General features: G+C 59.4%; 1 protein-coding gene and 1 non-coding gene across 8 annotated transcripts in view; both read right to left on the reverse strand.

The window, feature by feature from the left end:
- Positions 1 to 27690, reverse strand: part of CRTC1 (CREB regulated transcription coactivator 1) — a 73002-nt gene that overhangs the window by 1782 nt on the left and 43530 nt on the right. The window contains exons 2-15 of one of the 7 annotated variants that reach the window (XM_068536690.1): positions 26224 to 26340; positions 24948 to 24995; positions 23256 to 23393; positions 22166 to 22227; positions 20069 to 20163; positions 17912 to 17997; positions 14658 to 14698; positions 13959 to 14179; positions 9124 to 9257; positions 7235 to 7390; positions 7076 to 7126; positions 4872 to 4976; positions 1290 to 1376; positions 501 to 681 (exon numbers count right to left, since the gene is read on the reverse strand). In XM_068536690.1, the coding sequence (XP_068392791.1) occupies positions 501 to 681; positions 1290 to 1376; positions 4872 to 4976; positions 7076 to 7126; positions 7235 to 7390; positions 9124 to 9257; positions 13959 to 14179; positions 14658 to 14698; positions 17912 to 17997; positions 20069 to 20163; positions 22166 to 22227; positions 23256 to 23393; positions 24948 to 24995; positions 26224 to 26340 (1522 nt within the window). Of the gene's footprint in view, positions 1 to 500; positions 682 to 1289; positions 1377 to 4871; positions 4977 to 7075; positions 7391 to 9123; positions 9258 to 13958; positions 14180 to 14657; positions 14699 to 17911; positions 17998 to 20068; positions 20164 to 22165; positions 22228 to 23255; positions 23394 to 24947; positions 24996 to 26223; positions 26341 to 27690 lie in introns of all 7 variants that reach the window. The other 6 variants (XM_068536692.1, XM_068536687.1, XM_068536686.1 and 3 more) reach the window with 6 other exon arrangements.
- Positions 17449 to 17555, reverse strand: LOC137760321 (U6 spliceosomal RNA). Its single transcript, XR_011073283.1, has one exon. It is a non-coding gene; the product is annotated as a U6 spliceosomal RNA (small nuclear RNA).

The raw sequence follows: 27690 nt of genomic DNA on the forward strand, positions 1-27690 counted from the left end.
TTCTTTGATAAAACCTAGAACCTTCAGCGGCATGATGAGGGGTGGGGGTGGGGGACTGCAGGGTCTGAGCTCTGCTGGGAGAAGACTCACTCAACATGCGCGTGCGCAAGCCTGGGTGCCTGGGCACTGTGCTCAGGCCGCTCGGGGAGGCCCGACGCAGCATGCGCGAGCTCTTACGTGTCTGTCAGCTGCACGGGACAAGCCCCAGCAGGCAGGGCCCGCCCCACAGTCACGTGCATCCCCGGCACGCTCAGCTACTGGGGTTCAGGGGACCGGGCAGGAGGTGAAGGGCTGAGGGACTGGTTTCACCCTGTTCTCACTCTTGAGCCTGGGACACCGGACACCTGGTCCAGGGTCCAGTGTGCGTCCCCCCAGCCTGTGTCCTGTAAGCCCAGCGGTGAGTCGAGGTTGGCGGGTTCTGGCCTCCGTGGGCAGGGACACCTGGGCCCCGTCGCGCCTCACCCTGCAGGGCGGGGACTCCATCTCCCGCGGCCTCTCACCTGTGAGGATGATGTTGGGGATGCTGCTGTGGCTGGGGAAGCTGAGCTGCTGTGTGTCTGGCAGGCTCCCGTGGCTGCCCGTGAGGCCCATCATGGCCGCCTGGGAGTAGTTGAGTGTCGAGCCCGGGCTGTACAGGCTGCTGGAGCTGATGGCATTCTCTATCATGTTGAACTGCTCCAGCTGGGAGAGGAAGCATACAGGTGTGAGGCCAGCCCCCCGAGCTGGCCGCCCTGGGACCCCGGCCGTGGTTGGCTGGCCGGCCTGCCTGCGACCGCCAGCACCTCCTCCCCTACAGGACGCCCAGCACCCGTGCCAAGGTACACTTGGCGCTGCCAAGCATGAGTCCCTCTGCCTTGGGGTCTCCCCGTCTCCGAACCTGCCTGGGCCTGCCAGCACATGGCCCCCTCAGAGCTTGCTGGCTGGCTGGCTGGCTGGCTGAGTGAGTGAACAGCTCCAGGCAGCAGCCAACCCTTCCCGTGCCCACACGCCCCCAGTCCCGGCCTTCACGCACTGCCACTGCAACCTCCTGGCAAACCCACGTGCACGGCCCACACCGAGGTACCGCTGTAACAGCCACTGCCCGTCCCTACCAGCGTTCACCGCCCACCCTTCCTCCCCCTCCGCTGGCGGCCTCGTTCTGCGGGCAGGGTGCAAACACCAGGAGAGGCCAAGCCAAGCCACCCCCTCCAGGGCCTGGGCCTCTGCAGCCTGGAGACTGGAGAGGCTGAGAAGCTCATGCAGAGGAGCGGGCCGGGTCTGGCGAGCGTCTGCGGTGGACGCCCGCTCACCTGGTGGGACAGAGCATTGGCCTGCCTGGCTGCCATCTGCTGCTCATAGAATGAGTCCCCAAACACGCCGCCCAGGGTGGAAGAGTGCTGCAGACAGAAGAGAGGCCCACTGTCATCAGGGTTCCCAAAACAAGGCAGGGGGTGTGGCTGCTATGGGGTGGGGGGGGGTGCTCCCATGGGCTGGCTGCACCCATACCCTTCTCCCAGGACCTCACCACCGGCCTGGGCTGGGAGAGGAGGGAGGCCTCTGGAACTTCCTGGAAGATGCTCAGGACGTGAGAGGCTGATGACGTCTACCTCAGGGCTCCTGGGAGAGCCCACACCCGCTGGGGTGGAGGGGTGCACCCCTAATCTCGGGATGATGGCTCCTTTCCACCGCCTGCTCCTGGGGGGAGGGGGGCCTCTGCCGCCCAACTTCCCCCAAAGTGCCATCCCATCTCCTCTCCTTAAGCTCAGGTGTGGGTGAACCCGCTGTCATCAGGTGGAAGACGAGGGGCCACAGGGACCGGGAACCCCACCTGACAGGCCCCAGAGGAAAGTGTGTGAGTGGGGCAAGGCGGGAGATACTCTGGGTGTTCAGGGTGGGATGCGTACCTTGTCAGACACGGGAGACGCGGGACAGGCAGCAGGCCACACACACGTGGGCAGGAAGGGTGCACAGAGCGAGCACGGGACAGGTACACGGAAAGCCCCTGCCCACCTGTCCAGCCGTGGCTGCCTGCCTGCCCGCGAGGCCCTGGGGCCTGGGCGATGGCAGGCAGCCCCACTCCTGTTTGCCCAATGCCAGTTGGGGCAGAGGGACGGGGGCTGCCCCTGGGAGAGGAGCAGGGGGCTGGGGATCCTCTGAGGCGGTGGAGATGCCAAGAATAGGAGTGTGGAGCTCCTGCCCATTCTTGAGATGCTGCCAGGGAGATGGCAGGACAGAGTCTGGCGGGATGTGGAGGCGAGGAAAGGGATGGCTGTGTGTGTGGCCAGGTCACACCGGAGGCAACAGACCTGGGGAGACAGATGCCCCGCCCAGGGCCCTCGGCGTCCCCGAGGCTGGGAGCTCTGGCCTGTTTCCTTCTCTGTAGAACAGGGTGGTCTGCAGAAGTCGCTCCCCTGCGGCCGTTTCCAGGTCAGAGTCTTCACGGACCACAGGCCCTGGACCTCCCCCCTTTGAGCTCTCTATTCTAGAAAGGTCCCCGTGTTCTCTGACAACTGCCAAAGCTTGACTCTCAGGCCTCCATCCCAGAGAGGAGTTGGCCACGAAGCCCCCAGCCACTCTGGGTGTTCAGTGGACTGACCGTAGAAAGGGACAGCCACTCCGGCCGGTGCGGTGGCTCCTGGGGATGGACATTCCATTCAAACACCAGGAAAGAGTTAAAAATGTGAAAGGAGTAAGAAGGAAAAAAGACAATGTGGCAAAAAGGCCACATTTGCCCTAAAAATCTCCAGCTTCAGGTTTGGAAAAGGGGGCTGTGAGGTTGCTGGGTTTACCTGTGAAGGAGGCAGATGATGGCCTTCACTGAGGCCGGGGGCAGGCTGTTCTGGGGCACCTGACCCTGTCCCCATGGCCTTGGCCCCAGAGAGGCCTGGCACACACAGGAGACCCCAGATATGGTTTCTCTTGTGAAGCTACCATGAGGGTTTGCCAGAAAGGTCTGCCCAGAATGGAAGGGCTGGGGCGGGAGGGGGCAGCACAAAGGAGCCAATTCCAGCTGCCTATGGTTCAGGGTGCAGCTGGACACACGCGACATCCGCTTGAGGCCAAGTGGGGCAAGGCGGCTGCCTCGTGCGTCCAGGGGAGATGCTGGCTGGGCCGGGGAGGCGTGGGGTGACCCAGGCCCATGGGCTGATGAATGTGTCCCCAGAGATCCAGCTGTAGTGGGAAACCATGGTGTGCTCCCAAGCGAGCCCCTGGTTGGGGCCAAACAGCCTGCCGGCCCTGTCCTCACATCTGAGTGAGCAGCCTGCCTCCCTGGCCAGTGCCCAATTGACGGACGGACAAACCAACACACAGACACGGGCTTGATGAGACAGCAACACGCTTTCCGCTCAGAATGGCCCACTTTGGTTCAGGCGAACCTCTCCTGAGAGCGATCTGCTCCACCCTTAAATTCCTGTCCTGCCTCACGTACACCAGCCCCAGGCAGGGCTGCCCACCGCGGGCAGGCGCCCCCTATTGCTTCCCCTGCCTGGACCAACTTCTCCCACTCCCGCGTCCCCTCGGCACCACGTGACGAGACCAGACGCGAGAGCTCAGAGCCAACAGGGATGGACGGAGAGCATGCAGACACCAGGCTGACCCCCGGCTGGCCCCGAGCTCACTGCACCTTCTCTGCCTTCTGCAGAGTGGGGGGCTGCACGCCGACAGTCCCAGCGGGACCCCTGGCTGCCGTGGGTGGTGGAGGGAGCGCCCTGGGAGAGCCCCTCGTGTATCAGTGAGCCATGAGAACAGCCTCAGGTCCCCTGAGGGCTAGGCCTACTGTCCTGACATACAGGGCCTGGCTCGGGGTGCGTGGCTGCGAGCCTGGGAGACGGACAGCGGGGCATGTCGCCGGGGACAAAGGAGCCCACGTCCTGCCTGGAGGAACAGCTCTCCTCCCTCTGCTCTACCCGGGAAGTAAGGCCCTATCGTCCCTTGGCTGAGAAGGAGACTTCCCGGTCTTAGGCATTGCAGTAGCTCCTGAGGTTTCTCAGCTTGGTGACATTCTGGGGATGGGGTGGTGGGGTCCTGGGGAGGCTCTGCTGCTACAGCGAGAAGTCTGGGGCCTGGATGTCAGTTTTGCAGGAACCCCTTCTCCTCTGATGGAAGGTTCCGGACAGAATGCAGGCATGGGTGGAGCAGAGCCAAGAGGGATTCTGAGGAACCTGGAAGGGGTGTGTGTGTGTGTCTGTGTCAGAGATCGGGGTCCCGTGGTGCCTGGTATGGAGGGAAAACCTGAGTCTGATAGACATGATCTAGCCCTGCCTGTTGCCTGGGGCAAGCCTCAGTCTCCTCAACTGTGGGAAGAGGACGAGGACACTGGATGGGCTGCTTCCTGTGCTGGGGGTCTGAAGGCGAGAGACACGCCATCCTAAGGGGCGGAGGGGGCTGAAGAGTCAGAGCCCCCATCACAGGCTGGCCGTCACCTCAGCTGCACCCTGACGCAGGGGGAGCACGCCTCCACCTCCAGAAGCCTGGAAGCAGGAGGCCTCAGGGCAGGCAGACATGGGTGGGGACGGGGGCACGGGCTGCTCGATGCCTGCTCTGAGCCGCACACTGGGCTCGGCATCCCAGCCACGGGGTGAGGAGCTGGGGCGAAGCCGACACCAACATCGCCGATGTGAATGGGGGGCCCGCCAACCCCACCTGGGGCTTGGCGTGGACCACAGAGGCGCCGAGGGAGTGTGACAGCTCCGGGAGGGGGTGCCTTCTCCTTGGCCACTGCCCAGGGTGGCCGCCCCTCACCGGTCCCCACCCCGGTGGAGTGAACAAGATGGGGTGGAGTGAGACGGGAGGCACAGATGGTGGACAGACAGGTAGATGGGGGACACGTGGGGGGGGTGCCAGCTAGGCTGGAGTGGGGTTGGCCGGGGAGGGGAGGCGGCGTCCCTTACTTGTGGGGAGCTCCCGGGGGAGAAGCCTTGATTGGAGACGGGCGAGGTGGGAGACTGGTTGGCTGGGGAGCCGGCGCTAGTACGGTACTGCTGCAGAGCCGGCGCCTGTGACGACAGACAGGTCAGGATGCTCGCGGGGCCCCAGGCCTGGCTTCCCGGGACTAGCTGTTCGCTGCTGACACCCCCGGCAGGGGCCCCATCCCTCAGGTGAGCTGAATACCCAGGGCACCTGCAGGAGGGCACCTGAGCCCAGGGCCTCAAGGGGCCCTACCTCCAAACCCACCTCTGGGAGGGGTGGGGGCATTCGGTCAGAGAGCCTGGAAACCAGCCTCACAGAATCGCCCTGGGGGGCTGGGGAGGGGCGGAGGGATCAGCCTCTACTCAGCAGGTTTTAGAGCACTCACACGAATGCACACCACACCCACGTATGTGTGCACACAGCCGCACACGTGTGAACACGCACACCCGCACGGGCAGGGAAGGCCCAGGGCCAGTCAGATGCCCTCAGGCTAACAGCCAAGGCCGTCTGGGGCACACTGCAGGGCTCCTGGCGCTGGGCAGTCACTATCACTGGTATTGCTTGGGACAAGTCTGCCGGGTTATGCTGTCCACAGACTTCCAAGGACAGCCACCTCCTCACTCGAATGACAAAGGGTCTTGGCTTCTTATCAGACTCCTGGGGGGCAGGACGGGCTAGGCCAGGACCTGGATTTAGACCCTGCTCTGGTCCTACCCAGTGAGCCCCTGCTGTGTGCCTCTGGGCAAGCTGCCTGACCTCTCTGAGCTTGTTCAATGAGACCCAGCCGGCCGGCCCAGGGCTCCCTAAGTGCTATGTCTCCTTCATTGCCTCAGCGGCCTGTTCTGAGCAGTTTGGGATGGCGGTTGAGCCCAGATGGGGCAGAGGCCTTGTGCAGCAGGGTGTGGGTGTCAGAGACACCAGCGTGGTCACTTGGCAATGACCAGCTCAGGCCTTCTTCGGGTTGGAAAGAGGAAAATGACCAGAGGGACATCCTCCTCGCTTGGGTGGATCTACAGAAATTCACAGAGGAGGCCACTGGAACCCGAGCCCCGCAGAGCCACCACTCCCACGGAAGGGGAGGGGGTTGCCTGACAACAGCACCCTGACCCGAGAGCCTGGCCTGGATAGCCCATGTCTCCAATGTCCCCCCAGCTCCACAGCAAGGCACCGCCATGGCAGGGTGTCATGGAACTGGGTGCCCCAGGCAGCCCCACTGTCAGAGCCACCCGCATACCTGCTGTTTCTGCCCAAGGCAAGGCTTGGGTGCAGTCCCATCCAAGGGGACCCCTGAGGTCTGCCCTCTGAGAGATCAGAGCAGCCTGGAAATGTGGGTTTCTACCTGTTGGGTCACCTGCCCACCCTGGCCAGCTCGGGGGGGGGCCTGTTCTTCGCAGAACACATGATGTTCTGATGACATTTATCCTGGGGCTGGCAGCCATGGGCCAAGTGAGTGGGGAGGGCTGGCTGGGCCCCAAACGTGGGTCCCTGTTCCTCTGGATGTGGCCAAAGGTAGCTGTGACCACTCCCTTCCCATCAGGGCAACCTGGGTGAAAGTCTGAACAGGCAGGAAGGTTTGGGGTGCAGGGGTCAAAACCTAGCACTTGTTACCCCAAGCCTGGCCCCAGGCAAGGGGTCCCATGGTCTGAGCTGCAGGCCCCCGGCCCAGGGCACTGTGCTGTATGAACCACAGAACTGGCTTCATCCCTTCTTCTCCTCCAAGTTCAGCTCCATCCCTCTGGCTCTCAGAAGTCCATTCCCTAGGCCCTGAGAGCTCCGTGTTCTCCCTGCCTCCGAGGAAGCCCTGTCTTGGGTGGGAAGGGCTGAGCGGGGCAACCGGGGCCATGGGGGAGGGCTTGGCAGCCAGACGTGGGGTGGCCCGTCCTGGGTGAAGTCTGGGGCACCTGACCCCTGCTTGTGCCTCAGTTTCCCCATCTATACCAGGGTGACAAACTTGGCTTGAGGATTCCAGGGAGAATCCCCCACTGAGCTCCCAGCCCCAGGCAGTGTTTGCCTCAGCCCCAACCCCTGGCCAAGTTGGCCTCAAAGTGGAGCCTCAAGGTGGCTGCACGTAAAGCCAGGCACCCTGACACTCCTCCTGCAGGTCCGATGGGGGTCTCCCACAGCCCCTGGGCTCCTCCTGCACAAGCCCCACCCCCACCCCCGTCAGGCCCCGCCCCGGGCTTACCGAGGCAGTGTCGATCCCCATTGGCGGCTGGCCCGAGTTCTCTGGGGGGGACTGGGGGAGAGAGGACGGTACCGTGACCGCAAGCGGGGGCAGTTGGGGCCCCCGAGTCAGGCTGGCGCTCGGCATCAGGGAGCCGCCCTGGGGGAGGCCGACAGGCACCTGCGGGGGCGGCGGGGGTGGCTGCTGCTGGGACGCAGGCGGCGGCGGGGGCGGGGGCTGAGGCTGAGGCGGCGGCGGCGGCTGCTGAGAGCCCGCCTGGGTGAAGAAGGCGTAGGGCAGCTGCTGCTCCAGAGACAGGGCGTCCATGGCCACGGCCTGAAGGGAGAGGAGGGCATCAGGTGGGACACATGCTCAAAGGAGTGGGCCGGGCGGGCTGTGAGCACCTGGCCCCCAGGGGACCCCCATGGCCTGGCGTGATTGACACTGAAGTGAGAGATGAACAGAGGGATGTCCAGACCCTGGACCAGGGAAGCGAAGCGGGCTTCCCCCCAAGGCCCACGGAGGACTGGGCCGCAGCTCAGTAGGCCTGCCCCCAGTGAGCCTTTCTCACTGCACACCCTTCCACACTTGCAGAGACTCAGGATGCTCCACCCCCATCCCCCGCCTCTCTGAGCTGGAGTTTCCCCACTGTGGGCAGGCACAGGGCACCACACTCTGGCAGCCCAGCGGGGAGCCAGCACCTAGCCCCTGTGGGGTCCTGCCGGGGAGAAGGAACCCCCTCCCGCCACCCTGCAGCCTGGGCACCAAGGGGAGGCTGGAAACGCTGGGGCTGATGGAGGTCCCTGTGTGGTCACTCGGCAATGACCAGCTCAGGCCCCTCTTGGAGTTGGAAAGAGGAAAATAACCAGAGGCAAGTTTTCCAGGCTCACGAGTCTGCGCAGACAGTTCCTCAGGCAGGCAGGCAGGCAAGGGCTCCTGCCCTCTGAGGGAGGCTGGATGTGCCCAGGAGCTACAGGATGTAAACACTTAGCAGAACGCCAGAAAGGAGTTTCCGGAAAGGGAAGGCAGGCCTCAGGGGTGGGGCGTGGCGGGGAGGGAAGAAGAGGCTGGGGTCACGGATGAAGAGACTGAAGACACAGCCGCTAGGAGCCACGCATGGCTCTGTTTGGATCCTAATCTGAACAAGAACTGTACAAGAGACAGAGACACGGTGGGGAGCCGAGACCAGGCCGGGCAGTGGAAGGTATAGAAGAACTACTGTTAATTTCGTTGTGGGTGGATAAGACCATCGAGGTCATGTTAAAAGCCAAAGAAACAATATTATCTATCAGGGACTGAAAAGCAGACAAAATGGACAAATTCCTCAGAACACACAAACTACCGAAACGGACCCAAGAAGGAAAAGGACGTCTGAGTAGGACCGATATCGAGTAAGGCGTTGGGATCAGCCACCAAAAACTTTCCAGTGAAGATCCGCCAAGACCGCAGCACCTTCACTGAATTCTACCAGATGTTCAAAGAAGAATTAATACCAATGCTTCTCAAACTTTTCAAAAAAATAGAAGAGGAGGGAACACTTCCTAACTCATTCTACGAGCCTGGATTGACTAAAAAAGAGAAGATTCCAATTATGGAAATCGGAAACGAAAGGGGCAATATTACTAACCACTTTACAGAAATAAAAACGATTATGAGAGTACTACGAACAATTGTGTGCTGGCACGTGGAATAACTTTGATGAAACGGACCAACTCCTAGACACACACAAACTACCAAAGAAGCAGACGAAGCAAACATGGTAAATTGGGGAAAAAAAAAAAAAAACCTTCTCTAAACATTTTATTTTGGGAAATTTCAACCAGATCCTAAAGAAGAGAACAGCATAATAAAGAATGCCCAGTCACACGGGCACAAGCTAACAGCCATGATGGGCACAGGGGAATCCAGGCCACTGATATCTGCATTCCCCGTGTGTTTGAAAATTTGACAACAAAAAGCAAAAAAAATGTTGGCAAGATTTTCAGGATTCTGCTCCCTGGAAGGAGCATGAGGCCTCCCAGAGAAGCAGAGCAGGGCCCCACCTCCCCCGCCCCCCTGAGCCCTCGCACCTGAGTGATGGGTGACAGTGGGGAGAGAGTGGGCGACACCTGCTGGGCCTGCTGCCGCCTTGCCTCCGTGCTCAGGGACAGCGGGCTGACGCCGGCCGGGCGGTGCTGTGGCGAGGAGCCAGGCGTGCTCATCCCTGAAAGGAAGGGAGGGTGGGCGTGATGCCAGCCACTAGGATCATGGCAGGGGGCACTCACACACCCAGGGTCATTGCTGAGGACAATCCAATCGCTAGGACAAACGCCAGTGGGCACATCCGGATCACCAAACCCGGGATGTCCCCTCTGAGGTCCCAATACCCTGACCTCAGGGTCCCCCAGCTCTGCATGGGCTCCCACCTCCAGTGCTGACCAACACTCTCCCCACAGATCCTGCCATCCCTCCAGGAGGGGCGTGTCCCGCAGGTCCTGCCAATCAGCGCTTCCCCACCTCTGGGCTACCGCATGATTGGCCCCCAGATGGACACGTGACTAGACTGGCCAAATGAGACCCTGCCCAGGGGCTTTTGATGGAACTCCAGGAAGGGAGGTCCAGAATTCTGTCAGGAGGCATCCTGGTAACCACAAGGGAGCTGAGGGGCAGAGATAGCACCTGAGCCCCAGACCCAGCACGCTGGCACTTCCCTGGTTTCAGAGACAGTCCCCCCCCCCTTTTCTTTTTCCTAAAGTGGCTTGGGTTTTGGTTAGCTCCAACCAAATCGGTGCTGCCTGATGCTGCAGTTTCTTCTTGAGCCTCATCGTTCTCCTCACCCTCATTCCGTGAACGTGCCCCTTCCCATAACTGCTCCTTTGGCCAGATCGCCCCTTGGCCCCTGACGTCTGTATCTGGCAGCCCTTCCCCCGACATCACGCACCCACAACCTTCTCCTCCCACCTCGTGCACTCCCCATGCTGCAGCACCAACCCCACCAGGATGCCCGAGCAAGAAACTCAGTTATCTTCTTCCTGATGGAGTTCTTGCTGGGGCGGGCTCCAAGTCACCCCTTCCCTCACCCTGGCCCCCTCCCCCAGCAATCTGATCCCTGGATGTGTCTGCTGTGAAGGAGCTAAGTGAGGTCAAGTTCAGTGTGTTGGGGCCTGCCAGATGATCCTGGGGCACTGTGCCAGGGAAGCAACGGGCCCCCTGATGCTGGGGGGGAAGGGAGCCCTGGGGGCCTGGCCTGATCACCCCAGACTCAGTTTCTTTGTCCTCTCCAGTTCACCGTGAGGAGAACTGAGAGGTCGTGAGCAGGCTCAGAAGAGAATCTGGCCCGCAGTCAAGGCCAGGTGAAGGTGCCTGACTCACCGGGGGAGCTGGGCCCACCCCGCGGAGGGCACCAGATCAACCTGGTTCCAGCGGGTGAGGTGGCCGGTTCCAGGGCTGGCAAGAACGCACCCAGCATACACTGAGGGGAGATGACAGGCAGCCTTCCCTCCACCCCAGGCAGCTGTTCGCTGGGGCTGTGTCATCTGTGCAAGGCGAGCCCGGTCACGCCTGCACTTCCCCTCGGATGCCCTGGCAGCTCCACTCGGCTGAGCACTGCTGGGGGGGCCTGGCACCGTCGACAGCTCCTGTAGCAGAGCCCCCGGGGGCCAGTTTCTGCACAGACCTCGGGCCCAGAATCAGGCTGCTGCAAACACAGCGACATCAAGGGAGCCATCGACAGAGGCCTAGTCAGGAGGAGTCCGGAAGATGCCTGCTGAGAGCACACTGGGAGTCGGGACCCTGCACTGCTCCCTCGTCTTCTCTGAGCATCCGACGCTTCATGTGTCCGGCGGGCCAAGGAACGCTCAACATGCACGTCGGGAGCAGATGTCGGGGCTCAGTAAGCAGCAGAGGCAGATGCCAAGAGAGGGAGGGACAGAGGGGCGACGGGGACGGGAGGGGCCCGCAGCAAACTGCAGTGCTCTAGCCCAGCTTGAGGCACACGACCTCGACCCACCATTGCTGGGCCTGACTCTTCAAGAGAAGCTGGAAACCCAGGTTTTTACATGCATATTTGAATGTCAATTCAAAGCATCACACACACAATCGTAGGCCAGCCAAAATATACTGGGGGGCTGGATTTGGCCCTTCGGCTGCCGCCTCTGACGTCTGTCCTGAAGACAAGGGAGTTTTTAATCCTCTGCTAGCCTGTAACGTGAGCTCCTGGCCTCACATGGGGCGGCCACCACCCCCTGAGACACCAGTTGGGCCGGGAGGGCTGAGGGATGCCTTGCTGTTGAGTTCCTTTTGACAACCTGGATCAACTTCAGGAAAAGAAGCGGGGCCAGCTGGAAGGGAAGCCTAGCGTGGGCAGGGAGAGCTGCCAGGGGAGGGCAGCCCAGGTGGCAGGAGCCCGCCCCAGTGGCATGGAAGCCCTGTGCACGGGGCTAGCCGGCCACGGAGCTGTGCAGGGAAGGAGGACCTCAGCCTGCCCACTTCCCGCTTCCGGCGCGCAGCCAGGGAAACGACTTTGGCAAACTTGGAAGGAGATGAGAGGGGCCACTGTCTCCCTGGCGGCGGAGGCCTCCCTCTTCCTCCTCCACCGGCTCACGTCCTGACTGCAGGGTGGGCCGGGTGGTGTGGGGGGGTGATCTCCATGTGTGCCAGGGGCCAGCGGCTCTGCTTGATTTAAAACACGCCCGGAGAGTGAGGCCCCTGCCAGGCAAGCTGCTGGAGCGGCAGGTTCGCAAACAACCGAACACATGTCAGACATTACCGGGCCGAAGCTCTGAGCCAGGCAGGCTGGGGTCTGGGCCCCACGCTCGGGGTCTGCACTCGTTCCCGCATCTATGGTTTTCACATGTGTTGTGTTTTCCTGTACTTGTTTAGACTCGGCGTGGGCTGGAGGTGCGAGGCTCCCGGGCGGGCCCTGGGGGGCTGCCAAGGGCCCTCCAGCAGAGGGGGTGGTGCCCTGGAGGCTGCTGCCAAGGCGTGAGGAGAAAAACGGGGGCCGGGAAACAGCAACTCTCTGCTGGAGGGCCAGCAGCCCCAGGGCCGGCCTTCTGATTTCTTGCCTTGCACAGGCATCTGTGGACGCTGCCCACCCACTGGTGTCTTGGGAGGGCCACGGATCTGGGGCTCCCCTGAATCTGCTCGTTTTGCCTTCTGGGCCTTCCCTGGAGGTGTGGGTGGGTGAGTGGGGTGCACACGGCCAGGGCCAGTATCCTCTGCCCGATGGCTGAGCCTCAGTGGGCACGGGGCCAGGTGCATGGGAAAAAGAACACAGCCTGAATGGCATCAGGCAGAATGTCACTCTCCTCTTCACCACTCTGGCCTCTATCTCCTCGCCTAAATACCTAGGGAACGTCTGCACCACCCTCAACAACCCTCACCTGGCCCTGGCCCGGTCGGCACCAAAGCCGGGAATGACTCCGGGCTCCTTGCTCTCCTTCACTCCCTGAATCAACCCGGCTCCAAGGCTGGCCAATTTCACCCTGAAATCTCTCTGCAAAGCTCCCAATGGGGCTCTGCCCTGGTCCAGGGGCTGCCGCCCATTCCTCACAGTCAGCTTCTCCCCGGGGCAGTCAGAGGAAGTGTGGCAAACACAAATTTGAGTGTGTGATTCTCTCTCAGAAAACGCTGCGCGGCGCTACCCACCATGCTCGGGGCGGAGGTGCCGTGGGCCTGTGGACGGGGTGAGCGCTGACCTGTGCTGTGGCTCCAGGACACAGTGAGGGCACAGCGAGGCAGTGCTCTCACCGACCGCCGAGTCCGGAGACATGTGGGGACACACGTGAGTCCCCACGGCCCCTCCTGCCCGTCCCACCACCAGGCTGTTGGGGGCCCGTCCTGTCTCCTCCCTGGGCGCAAACCCATGCCTCCCACAGTCAACGTGGGTAGAGGGGTCAGAGCAAGGGTGTGGGAGATCAAGGCCCAGCCCAGAGGACAGACGAAAGAGCAAAATAGTGACTCAACAGTGTCACTGGGTTGCAGAAAAGCAACCCAGCGTGAGAGGGGGCAGGGGCATGGGCAGGGAGTCAGGAAGGCCTGCAGAGGGGAGGGGAGGCGGTCTGCGTAGGGAATGGGGTGAGGAGCCTGGAGGAGGAGCGCTGTGTGGGTGGGGTGGCATGTGCAAAGGCCCCACGGTGGTCAGCGGTAAGCCTGTTGGCTGGAGAGGAGTCAGCATGGGGAGCAGGAATTAGGGGGCCCTGGGGGTCTCAAGCTTTCACTAGGGAGGAAATTGAGGTGCTGTGCAAGGTCCTGACCAGAGGAGGGCCACGAGCTGATGGCCCTTCTGGGTGGAGAAGAGGCAGGGGCTGGGCGGGGAGCAAGCAGATGGAGGCCACGCAGGGGAGAGGGTCTGAGTGGAGGAGGACACCTCCAGGGTCCCTGCCTGAGTCATAGGAGGACGGTGCTGCCAGAAGTCCCGAGGAGGAACAGGGTTGGGGCAGCACCGGGGGATACTGGGACAGGCCAGGGGCCCATGAAACGCCCTCAGGGGAAGGGGCCGGGCTGGCGCATCCTAAGCAGGCAGCCATGGTCGGGGGATTGGGGGGTCGGGGTGGGGGGAGTGGGAGAGGTGGGGGAGAGGAACAGATCAGGCCTGTCCCTTGATGAGGGGCATGAGGAAAGCCTGGCCCACCCGAACTCTCTGAAGCCCCCAGCCCCCCCTAAGAACCATGGTCCCATCCCTGGGGGCATGAGCTTTCCCAGCCCTGGTCCTCTGCCCAGGCTGTGCCTTCTGCCCAGATGCCTTTCCCTTTGGGTCAGCCTGGCAACCCTGAACCCCCCTGGTGGACTCTGTGCTCCACCCCCATGCCTGGCATTTTGGACGTGACTCTGCTAAGTCATCATTCAAACACACTTGTCATTCTCACTAGACAGTGACCTCTGTCAGGGAAGGGAGTGTCCCCGCCACCCAGCCCGGCCTTACCCTGGCCGGCACCACCGATGCCCAGGTGTGTCAGGTTGGCTGCGAGGTTGCCGGTGCTGCTGGAGCTGCTCAGCGCAGGGAAGGTGGGCTCCTCGGGGTCCAGCGGGGTCGGGAGGGGGGAGGGGAAGTGGATGTTGGTCAGGTCAGGCAAGGAGCCCCCCGTGTTGTGGGTGGCAGGGATCAGGGCTGTAGTGTTTTCCTGGTCGGCAGATGGAAAGATGCTGGGGGGAAAGGCCAGACAGAGGGGGCGGTGAGCTCTCGGGGTGGCGGCTGGCCTGTTCTCCCACGAAAGCTGTGGCAGGGGCAGGAGAAGGCTGGTGCAAAAAAATTCGCAGGCGCAAAATGACACCCCATAACTAGGCACTGCCCTGCTGGAGAAACGACTGTCAGCACCTCCAGTGGAACCTCAGGAAGCAGCCTATCCCTGTGGGATGGGGGCCGGGGTGAGGGTCCTCCCACTGCCCAGGAAAAGGGTGTGTCTGAGGGGTAAGTGTGCTGGGGCTAGGACAGGGGCTCTGTCATCTCAGGGAAGGAAGGGAAGGAGTGTCCCCCTGCGGTGGGGCTTGCTGGGTGGCTGCCAGCGGCACAGTTCCCCTCTTGTCAGGATTTGTAGCCTCATGAGCGGAGGGGAAGCCCTAGCATCGTCCAAGCAGCCCAGGGTGGCCTTGGGCACACAGGGTGGGCCCTGCTGAGACTTACTTGATTCCAGGGACCTCGCAGGACTTGGGCCTGGACCCCGTCTGAAAGAGAAGACAGCAGAGGCTGAGCTGGCCTCCTCATGTGCGCTGCTCCTCCTCACAACATGGCTTCTCCCCACCAGGGCTAAGAAATGCTCAACAAGAATGGAGTTTACCTGCAGATGAAGAACACGTGGCCCCATGGGATTGGGGGGGCCTGCCCCAGACACACCCAGGGGCAAAACCAAGAGTTGTGTGGAGATGGTCTTTCTACAGCCCCCTCCCAGCTTCAACTCTGTCTACCTGTGGGCACAGCCCACGGGTGGTGTGGTCCCCTGTGAGAGCAGGCATTGGGGAAGAAGAGGAAGCTTGCCCACTCTTCACATCTGAACCCCCCAGGGCTGTACCATGGCTGTTAGCAGCCAGCCGGGGGGCAGGGCCACTGAAAACCCAGGGGCCTCCAGGCTAACACCCTGTGTCACTCCTGAATCAAGACAGACAGGGCTCCAGTGGCAGGGGCTGCCTCTGTTTTGTGCGCCTCTGTCCATGGCAAGGAAGGACACCACGTGGAGAAGCCTGAGGAGGCTCAAACCGCATGCCCTAAATAACACAGAGGGTGCTCCCCACGCCCCCTGCTGACCCGCCTTCCAGCGGTGCGGTGCCCCAGAGCTGCGACTCCCACGGCGACCCTGGTGCTGACGTGCTCCCTGGCCCACGCGGCCCAAGGACAGAGACCGTGGCTGCCCTGGAGACCAGCCCCGGGGAGAGGGTCTCAGAGAAACCCTGTTTCCCCTTCTGTGAACCCGGGACACTATCGCCATCCAAGAACTGCAGGCTCCAGGCAGGGTCCCCAGACCTGTTCAAGGACAAAGGAGGAAACTCTCTTCCGATGGCAGCAGGCATGACTGAACAGAACCTGGCATGCCAGTGGAGGGCTTGGCTGTGTCATGTTCCCTTATTCCTCTCTGCCTCTCGGGCCCTGGGGCAGACACTCCTGGCTGACGCGTTACAGGAGCGTGGACACACCGGCGGGGGTGGGGGGGGGCTAGGCCTGCCTCCCATGCACACACCCAGTGCGGTGGGGTGGGGGAGGCCTGACTGGCAGTGACTGGGGAGCCTAAGGGGGGGGACACGTGACCAGCAGGCATTTAGCCCCTGCAGGGAATGCCGGAGGAACGGGTTTCTACTTGGCCACAGGCTCCTTAATTCCGTGAGTAAACACTCGCTTCATTACCAGATTTTTTACAAAGCACTTTGACAATGACTTTTTCTAAAAAATCTTTTCAAAAGCATTCCACGAATGTTATGGGATCCTAACAGATTTCTAAACAGTATTAAAAATTCACCCATCACCCCCCACCCCACCCCCAACGAATCCACAGGAATTCCTTTACTGACATCCTCACAGATGCATCGTTTCGAGCAGCAGTTAAAGGAAGTCTCGCCAAGATGCTGGGCTCTGCCACCATCTTCTCACTCCCAGGATGCTGGGGCCGTCCCCCTCCCCAGAGTCACGACGCTGGCCATCTTCACTTTCTTTATGGCAGCACCACATTTGGGCATGTGTAGGGACCCTGCTGTCCTTACTGACGCACCTCTCTGCAACTAGACGTTTCAGTTACTTTTTGACTTTGTTTGGGTTGTTAGAATTTTTAAGTTTTTCCCCCCACGTTTGAAAATCATATGCGTTCCTTGTGCAAAACTGGAACATGCAGATGGCGATTAAAAGGCCAATAGTGCTGCTCAGAGCTGCACTCGGGTCTCCCCCAGAGCCTGGTCCTGCACACCCAGGGATCTGTGGGCATCTTTACATGTCTTGTGCCTTTCTAAACAGCTTTATCCTGCTCTTTCCACATACCAGTTTTATCACAAGTCTCTCACGCCTTTAAAATTCCTTCAAAGATCCCAACTCATACACACAGAGCTTTCCACACGAGGGACTGAGGACAATTTCCTTATAAATCCCCTACTGTCGAACATCCAGGCTGTTTCCTGTTGATTCCAAACGTTCTGAACACATGCCTTTGAGGAACATAGTGCTGTTTGCTCATTCATCATCTGCCTCCGAGTTCCTGACAGGGACGAGCAATTCTCGTTGCTGCCCCTTCACTGCAACTTGACCGGCAATGGGTTTCAATTTTTTTAAAAAAAACATTCAAAATCGCTTTAGTGTTAAATGCATTTTTGTTCTATTCAAATTCGTTGAAATCTGTATTCATGGCACGAATTCTATCTTATCACTAGACATTTTTGTAGGCTGAACTTGAGAAATTTGTTTCTGGACCTGGAAATAACACAGAAATCCCAATCCAATTGGGAATTCCAAGCAGACTCTGTACTCGAATAAAAGCTGCAATTATTGTGCAAGTGAATGGAAGTTTATGTTTAAGAATGACGACAGGGAATTCCCTGGAGGTCCAGTGGTTCGGATTCCGTGCTTCTACTGCAGGGGGCACAATTTTAATCCCTGGTTGGGGAAATAAGATCCCGCGTGCTGTGCGGTGCAACAGAAAAAAAAAAAAAAAAAAGAATGACGATAAACGATGATAATTACCCAATACCGTGGGTTAGTAGAACGATCACAGGCTAAAAATTAGGAGGTATACGTTCTAAACCCTAAGTATCTTCACAGCCTCGGGCAAATCACTTTACTTCCCTGGCTTCAATTTCTTTCTTTCTTTTTTCATTGAGGTATAATTGGCATATAATATTATATTAGTTTCAGGTGTACAACATCATAATCCGATATTTGTATATACTGCAGTGATCACCACAGTAAGTCTAGTTAATAGTTAACATCCATCACTACACATAAAAATATGGAACACTGTGTGAATCTGCACGTCATCCTTGTACAGGGGCCATGTTAATCTTCCCTGCACTGTTCCAATTTTAGTATACATGCTGCCAAAGTGAACATAGATTTTAATTCTTTACATGGTTTTCACCAGCATAACAGGCCTGCCATTAGTATTCAAGGCTTATGCGACTGGTCAAAACTGAATGAGGTTTAGGCAATTCCCTGGTGGTCCAGTGCTTAGGACTCCGAGCACTCACTGCCAAGGGCCCAGGTTCAATCCCGGGTTGGGGAACTAAGATCCCGCATGCTGTGCAGCAAAGCCAAAAAAAAAAAATTGAAGGAGGTTCACACTTCAGGGAAGGCGACGCTCCCCCAATGTGCTATTCCACCATCTTCACGTGGGTTGTGCTATTAAAAAAAAAAAAAAAAAAAAGATCAAGAAGTAAAACCACTTCCGAAAACCCTTAGGCTCTTACCTTCTTGGTGTCCCATGCTTGCTTGGAAAGGTTCTTGTCCATCTCTGATGTGGTCTCCTCCATTCCAGGGACTGTTAATAGTAAGACTGGGGTGGGGTGGGGTTGGAGAAGGAGAAGCAGAAAAGGAATCTTTGCAGCTGCGTGGGGGCACCAGGAGGGCACTTCCCTGACCTATAGAGTCACGACCGTGATATGAATGTAACTGCCCCAACAGTAACTTCTGGGGATTGTACTAAAGTAAAAAAGAGTTTCCTTAAAAAAAAAAAAAAAGAAAGAAAGAAAGAAAAAGAAAAGTTAAAAAAAAAAAAAAAGTCAGAGAACCTGTGACTTAAAAAGAAATGAAAATGAAAGCTCTGGAGCTAAGGACGTGTGTCGACTCTGCCCCTCACAGGACCCACTCGGGCCTCGGGCTGCAGAGAACAGCCAAGAATCTCTCCTCGTCTCCCATGACTGGCCGCCTCACCCCGTGCACCCCACCTACAGCCCTGTGGACACCTGCCTCCCCCTCTGGGCTGTCAGCACCCAGAGGCCGGGCCCCTCTTGGGCTTTTGGCACCAAGCCACGTAGCTCAACGTAGTCTGAGGTCGATCCAACCATGGTAGCTACGGCTCCGTGAGTTAGCTGCAATGCCAACCAGTCCCAGAGGAGGAAAGGAGGAGACAGAAGGTCTGAGGGACTGGATGGGCATCGTTCGAGGCCCTGGAACCAGCTGTGCCTGAAGGCCCCTTTCCTTACAACTTTCAGTTAAGGTGAGATTAAACACGTTCTTTATGAGATCCAATTTCTTTATGCCTGTTGGAGGTTCAGTTTTTCACCTGCAATAGCACCACTACGAACACAATTAGAAGGACGAGGTTAATTCCTCCTTCTAGAAACCTGGACTGGGGGATGGGAGGACAGCCAGGCTAACACCAGACTTCATTACTGCCTGGGCCCCTCCTAGAGGAACGGGGAGAGGTGATGTGTGTCCCCCCGCCCCCCACCAAGGCCAACTGGACTCTGAGCTGCCAGGGGTCCTTTCACGGTCACAAAGAGTCCCTGGGGAGGGCAAAGCCCACTCACCCACTCCCAAAGCCCCAAGTTCCTGGAGGACCCCCCTCAGGATAGACAGCGCCCTCTGAATTGCCCCCAGCATCAGGAACAGGAAGGAAGTGCCAGGTCCATTCTCATCACCCCTAGGCATTTGGAACCGTCGCCTTTATTATGGAGACATTCCCTTCTGCAATCTCGCCTCTGATGCCCAATGAGCTGGAAAGATCACATGAGGGGAGCCCCTGCCCACCGAGGGGTGAAGTTCTGGTTGACCATCCTTCTTCTATCAGCAAAATCTCCCCGGTATGTTTACATACTCGCACAGTGAAATGCTACCAAAAAAGTGGTAAACGTTTGGACCTGCAGTGTAAATGATTAACTGTCTGGTTTCAGTGTCTTGGAGCAGATCAGGCCCACATGGGTTTCTAGGGCTGGCCTCACAGCGTCACACTCCCCTCTCTGGGTGACACTGCCCCAGTTTTTAAGATGCCATGTACCTTCCTGGAAGGTCCCAGGGATGCTGCCTCCATACCTGGCTCCAAGGAGGAACTGAGGCCTGGGCACAGATCTGCCCCAGCTGCAGGGGTGTGTGCATGACCCAGTTGGAAAGGAGGCTCTGGACAAGAGTTAGGGAACAGTTAGCCTCTTTTCCACCCACTGTTGCCAGGACAGACCCTGTGAACCAAGAGGTTCTGAGCATCAGAGCCGGGAAACAATCCAGCGTGAAGCCCTGGATCAAACGGTACCTGAAGCTGCACATCTAGTTCCGACTGTTGGTCACGAGCTGATAAATGCCCCTTTTCCCCGGGGTTGCTGCTCCCAACATTTGAAAGAATCTGCAAGGCCCCCAGACTGCACGGCCATACCCTGAATCCATAATCAGAAGCCAATCTGAGTTTGCAGGGACTGTTTTCTCTGCCTAGAAAACTTCTACCCACTCCTCAAAATCCAACTCAAATAGCGCCATCTCAAAGTTTCCCTGAACCCCTCCCCTTGTCCCACAGCACCTGCCGAGTCTTCCTTCTCAGGTCTGTCCACCTACATATTTGTGACCTCTGGGAGCACAGCGGTCACCCACTGGACTTGCCTGACCCCAGGAAAGACACCCATGGGCCCTGTTGATACCTTTTTTCTGGTGTGCGTCCTGGGACCCACCCGTAAAAGGCTCTGGCTGGGTGGGCGTCATTGTGCTCTGGTGCAGGGCAGAGTCAGAATTGGTCCTGGGGAGAGGAGAGAGACAGTGAGCCTTGGCCCCAAAGGGGACAAAGGGACAGTCCTGGCTCCACTCTATCTGGGACCCACCCGATGGAACACGGTGGCAGTCATGGGTCATTTTTGTGAGCTGCATACCTGAGCAAAAACCCTGAAGAACCACAACAGCGATTGTGGTTTTCGTCTGCAAAGGCTGCAGCACAGCTGTCCCTCCGTTCCTAACCAGCCCCTGCCCATACCTGCCCCTTCGATGGCCTTCGCGGCTTTAGGGAAAGGGTAGTGCTTTCCTGCTGAAACCCTGAAGAGAGGGGGCCTGACAGTCCCACAGTGGCCCAGCCTTGGGGGTATGAACCCATCATGGAGTCCCCTACTGGTGACCAACGGCCAAGGGGGGTCTTGCTCCAACCAGCCCAGTGCTCCCAGGAGTCTGGGAGAGGCTCCACTCTCTGCCCCAATAACACAATCTGCCCCCAGCTGCAGGTGCCTGGAGGGAGGGTCCCCAGAAAAACCCCTCAGCTGCCTAGGAAACCAGGGGCAGCCATGGGGAGCTGGGCAGACACGCAAAGGGCAGGTCCAGCTGCATAGCCAATTTGGGGAAAGAGCCACACACACCCAACGGGGATGTCCCAGACACTGAGAGTGACGTGGAGGAAACTTGGTTCAAGGACAACAGCAGGTTACAGAGGACCAGGCTGTCTCTGACCCTGGGGCCAGCTGAGCTGTGAGGAGGCAGGGGGATCCTGGCTCCCCACCAGCTGTCTGTCCCCGAGCAAGTGTTCTGACCTCTCTGCGCGCTTTCTTATGCCTAAAATGGGGAGGATAACAGCACCAACTCCACAGACGTCTGTGCGTCTTACATCAGTTGATGTATGTGATGGTTGAAATAGGACCTGGTACATGAACACGTGCTTGGTGGGCACTTAATTACATTATTTTTTAAATTTATTTATTTATTTATTTATTTATTTTTGGCTGCATTGGGTCTTCGTTGTTGGGTCTTAGTTGCTGCGCGTGGGCTTTCTCTACTTGCGGCGAGCGGGGGCTGCTCTTCGTTGCGGTGCGTGGGCTTCTCACTGCAGTGGCTTCTCTTGTTGCAGAGCTTGGGCTCTAGGCGCGCGGGCTGCAGTAGTTGTGGCACACAGGCTCAGTAGTTGTGGCTGACGGGCTCTAGAGCACAGGCTCAATAGTTGTGGCTCACGGGCTTAGCTGCTCCGCGTCATGTGGGATCTTCCCGGACCAGGGCTCAAACCCGTGTCCCCTGCATTGGCAGGCAGATTCTCAACCACTGCGCCACCAGGGAAGTCCCTAATTACGGAAGTCCCTAATTGAATGATATATTTTGTGCTGTGTTTTTTTTTAACAGCTTGCTTACTTTGGGTCTTTGTTTACTGAAGTCACCTACATATGTTTTTTTGTGTATGTGTGGTAAAATAAATACAAAATTTGTCTTTTTAACCATTTTTAAGTATACACTTCTATGTCATTAAGTACATTCACACTGGTGTGCAACTATCACCTGTGTTATTGTAGGTATTTATATTAACTATATTATTGTTGTTATCTTAGATCTTCCTAGATGATCGCATTATGGACTTTTTTTTTCATCTTCTAGATGCATTTATGTATTTTCCTAATCTTCTAGTAATAAATATATAATACTTTTCCAATCAAATTTTCTGTGGCTTTTCAGGAATGTGGGAAACAATCATAACAGAGCATTAAATTAAATAAAGCAAGTGACAACACTGAATATTCACTACAATCCCAACTTTGTTTAAAAAAGAAAAGGAAAAAAAAAGTCATAAATAGAGGGGAAAAAAAAATCCCTGGAAGACCCCAAAACTGTGACCTCATTGTTTACAAGGATAGAGCTGATTTCTAGAAACTTCTGGATGCTTCTAAGTTTTGTCATTTTTAAGTGACTGCGTATTGGTTTTCCAAGCACGGCCACGATGAAAGTATAGTTTTGTTTCCAATGAGAGGGCTGGGGGTTGGCTCTGGGTCACTGACCTTCTCCAGCTGGTGTCTGCAGGTGGCGAGAGGTACACGGTGCCATATGGGCAGCTGTCCGCGTGAGTATGAGTTAAGGGGATGGTGCTGTCGGCTGAGGCCCTGCCCTGAGCCCCAAGAACCCTGCGCTGGCCAGCCCGAGTAGCCAGGCTGCTGGGAGCCGGCAAACAGCTGGGGCCTCGGGGCGGGGGCCTTTCCTGCCTGGCTGCGAGCAGCCCCCAGGGTGCAGCCCCATCCACCTAGCACTCAGCACTCACCCCCTGCAAGCGCACGTGCAGGCTGCACCCCTTCCAAGAGGGGCCTCAGCCATGAAACGGGGGCCCGCAGGGGGGGCTGCAGGGAGTCTAGTTCAGCTGACCCCAGTCTTGACTCTTTGGGCTGACGGGGTGACTCCCAGGGCCCAAGGGCTTGGTCTGGCGCCCAGTTGCTCAGGCTCCCCTAGCCCATGGAAACGAGAACCAGGAAAGAACAGACTTCTCTGTTCTAGAGAGCCGGGGTTCCCAGGAGCAGCCATTCAGACCCTAGTGGCGGGGGAGCCTGGCTGGTTAAGTACTAAGGGGCAGCCAAGTCAGTGGTGGTGGGGGGGCATTCCTGACAACCTCTCTGCTTGGCAGAGGTGCAAAGGCAAATTCTGTGTCTTCAGATCAAGCCTCCCTCTGATCTGTGTCTGGCTCAGATCCCCCTTGGCCCCACTGCCTTGGCTCCATATGGCCTCCAGAGAGGTCCACCACCATGGCCCTGACGTGTGGGTGCCCTGCTCACAGCCTTCTTGGGCCCCACTGCCCAGTCAGGCATCTGAGCGTACCCTCCCAACTCTCATCTCAGGCTGTGTGCTCCAGTGGCCTCCTCTGTGTCATTGTTCCCTGTGCTCCCCTAGCCCCCGCCTGGCTAAAGGCTCCTCAGCTTGCACTGCCTCCTCCAGGAAGTCTTCCAGGGTTGCCATGCAATGGCACCCCCTCTTGGTGGGGCCCGGTAGCCCTGGAGGACTGGAGAGGCCCTGATTCTATCACAGAGCTGGCAGCAGTCAGGTCCATCAGCTGGATGAAGTGGTCCCCGCCCCCCCCACCCCCATCCTCTGGGAAAAGGATATCTGCCTTCCATGTTTGTCCACTGACAGGGGCCGGCGATGTGGGGAGCCAAGGCGGCCACGCTCCCGGTACACTCTGTCCACCAGCCCATGGTGCCGGGTAGTTCGGCTGGTGTCCAGGCCTGAGGACTGGAAGGGTGTCTGGGGGTGGGGAGGGAGGAGAGGAAGAGATGGAAAAAAAGAGAGGAAACCCAAACCACGGTTACCAGCTGTGGTCCAAGATCCGACCCCAGCTCTGCCCCCAGGATCTGACCTCAGGGTCCCTCCACAACCCCCCTGCCCAGTTCTGGAGGCACCCTCGGCTACTCCAGACGGGCTTCCTTTCCTCCTCGGCCCCTGCCCCCAGCCTCCGAGCACTGTAGGGGTGGCGGCGAGCTGGGGTTCCAGGTGCCGGGGCGGCAGGCGTGCAGTGCAGCTGGCATGCACGGGCCAGGCAGAGCGGCGCAAGCTCGGGGCCCGGAGCCGGCCAGGGTGCCAGGGGTGCAGACGGCCCGAGCACCTCCTCCCAGCCTCGCCAGGTGCAGACAGGCCTCCGCCCTCTCTCTCCGGGCCTGGCCGGCCTCCTCTCCCCACCTACGTCATCCCTGGAGGGGCCTGCCAAGAGACAGCCCCAGGGCTTCCAGCCCAGGACGTCAGGGGCCCACCTGGCCAAGTGCTGGCTCCCTGGAGGCTCCTCGTGGAGCCTGGGGCTGGTCCTGATTGAAACTCGGCCCCCACGCACTCTCCCCCACGGCCTTGTCCCAGCACCACCAGCAGCCAAGTGCAGGCACTTTCCGGAGCCCTGGCCCACAGCTTGGCCGGACGGGGCTCCCTTCCAGCACCTAGGGCTGGCATGAGGCCCCCCAGTCACGGCCAGCTCCTGCTCCTGGCTCCATGCTCCTGAGGCCCCCAGGAGCCTGCTCTCTGCCAGCCCTGGTGCCATGGGCCCCTCACCATCTGACTGGGGCGAGACTGGCAGCCTTAGCTAGCTCTGGATGCAGCTACCAGCCTCCTACCTGGCCATCTGGCCCTCGGGCCCTTCTGTCTTCTCTGGGCAGCCAGGCAAAAAGCAATTTCCTCCGGAAGACTGCCACTGGCTGGCTCTCTGCTCTTCTCCACCTGTCCGAACACCTCGGCTAGCATTCAGGGCTGACTTCTCTCCCTGGCGTCCGGGGACCCCTGGCGTCCGGGGACCCCGTCTTTCTCTGACCCAGCAAGGACGCTGCCAGCTTGGGTCTTTCTGTGCTTCTGCCTCCAAAAGGCTGTGGGGCCCGGGAGATGGCAGCGACCGAGGGAGGGTAGGAACCTCACTGTCCAGGCACAGACACCAGAGGACAGGGGCCGTTCATCTCCCAGAGATGCCTGAAAGCCCAGAGGGGAAACCAAGGCGGCTGAAGCAGAGCCAGAGGCACAGAGAAGCTCGGGCCCAGCCACAGCCCAGCTCGCCAGGCCGAGTCTAGGATCCACGCACACGCGTGTGTGCATGTGTCACAGGAACGAACCATGCAGCGTTGGCACGCATGCTAGGATCCCCCGGGGAAGGGGTCTCTCGACGCGACCACACGCACTTCCCCAGACAAGGGGGTGCAGAGCGAATCTGCTTCCGTTTGGCAGACGGGACACCTCCCGCTGGGCCACGGGGGCGGCCGCACAGGAATACCCAGCGCCCACACACGTGCCGGGGATGCCGAGGCCTCAGCCCAGGGGCTCATTTACCAGAGAGACAGGAGCCGCTGCCAGAGCCTCCCCCAGATATCCGCTGGGCTGAAAATGCAAAGAACCAAGACTTTGAGACACTCCTGCCTCGCCTGGCCCCCCAGTGGGAAGCCCAACAGGCCCCCATGCACCCTCGGCCCTCGGGGGCTCTACAGTGGCCTCAGGCAGGGCCAAGCTTGGGGATGCCCAGAGAGACACTGTCCTTGACGGAGGAGGGGATGGGGAAACAGAGGAAGAGGGGAGCCAGGGAGAAGAGGAGAAAACCCAAACTAGAAAGGGCCCTGACAAAGAGGTGAGGCTTTTGGAGCATGTCAAGATCAGCATGACAGCCCCATGCATCTATCTGCTCTGATGTGGAGGCCATCTGAGGAGGGCCGTGCTCCAAGAGGCCCTGGGGATTCAGAGCTGAGCCAGCCGGACCCCAAGCCAGCCTGCGGGACCCTGGGCTGGTGCCCTGCCACATCCCAGCAGCAGTGTGGGAGGACTACAAGCAGGGGAATGACTGCGGGGTGGGTGGGGACTGAGCTCCCTGTGGGACCGACCCAGCGCCACCTGGCCTGTCAACATGCTAGCGGACGTGGCTGTTTCTGGGGCTCTGTCCCAGCAACGGGACAAGTGCGTGGCTGTTTGGTGGACCTGTCCCTGCAGAGTCCAGACATCGTGCTGGAGGGGGGGACCCAGCTATCGGCCCAGTTCCTGGGCCCACCGTGCCCCCACTTCCACCTGCAGACCAGGGTCGAGGGACATGGCCTGGGAGAAGAGGCCGGCCCTGCACCAGGCAGGCGGTGGACCTTATCTGTTCTTATATTTATGATAAGGACGTGCGCGGCAGCTATGCGGCCTGCGGGAGCCGTGCTGTGTGGGTCTCTGCCAGAAAACGTTTGCAGACAAGTGGGGTCAGGCTGAGGGGCCTCCTTCTGAGAATTGCTGGGCTTGCGGATTAGTGAAGCGGGACGGAGCCAAGCCCCAGAGGCCCTGAGCGGTTCCCGCTGCCGCACAGCCGGCCAACAGGTGTAGCGGCTGCCGAAACACTCACAGCCAGACCTCGGCCTCGCTGTGGGCTCTGCTGACAGGGGATGGGAAGGAGGGATCCGGGTGAGGCCTGGCCAGGCCATCCCAGGGGAAGGAGTAGGCGGGGGCCGGGTGGGCGGCGGCAATTGTCCGGTGACCCCAGCTGTTCACAGGCTGTCATGCACGCTCTCTTGCTCTGTGGCCAGGGCCCAGACTGCAACACACTCCAGGTGGGAGGTGGTGTGGGAGAGGAATGGGGGCTCACCTGGAAGGGCAGATCTACGGTGCCGCTCCCAATCTGGTTCACGTTGGGCAGGGATCCACCATAGTACTGGCCACGGCTTGGGCCCAGCTGCAGGTACTGGGACTTTTGGAGCTGGAGCTGCAAGAGAGAAACCGACAGCTATAGCGTGGGGGGAGCGGGGGGGTGGTTCCTGAGCACACCCTGCGGAGCGCCATTCCCGAGGGCCCCAAGTAGTGGAGTCAGTGGCACCAGGCACAGAGGGTGTGGCACCCCCATGACTCAGATTCTCAAAGGAGCCATGAATCTCTCCACCAAAACCAGCAGAATCAGAGACCCGAGACGCCCAGGTGGCCCTCCCCAGGCAGGGAAACTCGCCCTGGGGGCACTGCCTCCTTCAACTTGAGGGGGCGTGACCAGCTGATTCAGACAATTTGTGAATAAGCAAGAGTATCAAGTGGACCTGGAGCCTGGAGCCTGTACAGGAGGCCCCTCACCCACCCGGGGGAACCATTTCTTATCACGCCAAAGGCTGCGTTCCCGGGGTGCGGGCCAGAGGCTGCGAATTTACGCCCGGACACAGGAGGAACTGTCTTTCCACTGGCCTGAATCAGAGAGGCCAGCTCAGAAGTGCAGTGCTGGCTTTCAAAGTGCAGCATGTACAATCCCTCTGACAGCACACACAGGGCGAGAGGGTCTGCCAGACCCCGCCTGAGTTCTAAGGAGTCCTGCCCAAGCCCCCAGGCTCCTTCTGCCTGTCCCGCCAGCCTCACGCATTACAGAGCCTTCGTCTGGGGTGGTTGCATCCCTGCACAGTCCTCTGCCCATCACTCGCGTGGGGATTCGTCCCGCTGGGCCAGGCCTCAGAACCAGGAGTCCGGGGCTCCCTGACCAGCCACGGCTGCCTTGGAGCAGGGCTGGGACCTGGCCTTTCCTCGCTGGAGCATCGATTCCACTTTGCCAGGAACAGCAGATGCTCGTGACCTGGTTGACACCACCGGTGGCCCTAGGCCCTCAGCCAGGTCCCCAAAGCCCGTCAATCTGCCCTGGCTGGGATGCAGGTGCTGTGACGGAGGGGTGGCAGCTGGGCACCCGGGGAGGGGTGGGTGTCCGCTCCAGCCGGCTGGGGCGGTTGCTAGGGTCGACACTGTGTACACAACAAGACCGGCTCACGTTCCCTCACAAACAGCTCCTGGCAGCGCTCCGTTTGCTGTCCGCCCACACCGCCCCGCTCTCCCACGCCAGTCCTGGCTTCCTGGGGGGCCTCCGACACCGGAGGGGGAAGTGAAGCTCGGGAACTGGCTGCTCGCCCAGCCGAGCACCTCACCCAGGTAAACAGCTGTTTCCTGCGAGCCGAGCCGCGGTGGAGCCGGGAGGGAGATTGACCTTGCTCCGTTCCTCCGCGGGTGGTTCTCAGGCATCTGTAGGGTCCGGCCCAGGCTCTGTCTCCAACGGCTGGAGACGCTCACCATGAACACCCACTGTGTCCCT

The sequence above is a fragment of the Eschrichtius robustus genome, chromosome 2 (genome assembly GCF_028021215.1).
Source record: "Eschrichtius robustus isolate mEscRob2 chromosome 2, mEscRob2.pri, whole genome shotgun sequence".
Taxonomy (NCBI): domain Eukaryota; kingdom Metazoa; phylum Chordata; class Mammalia; order Artiodactyla; family Eschrichtiidae; genus Eschrichtius; species Eschrichtius robustus.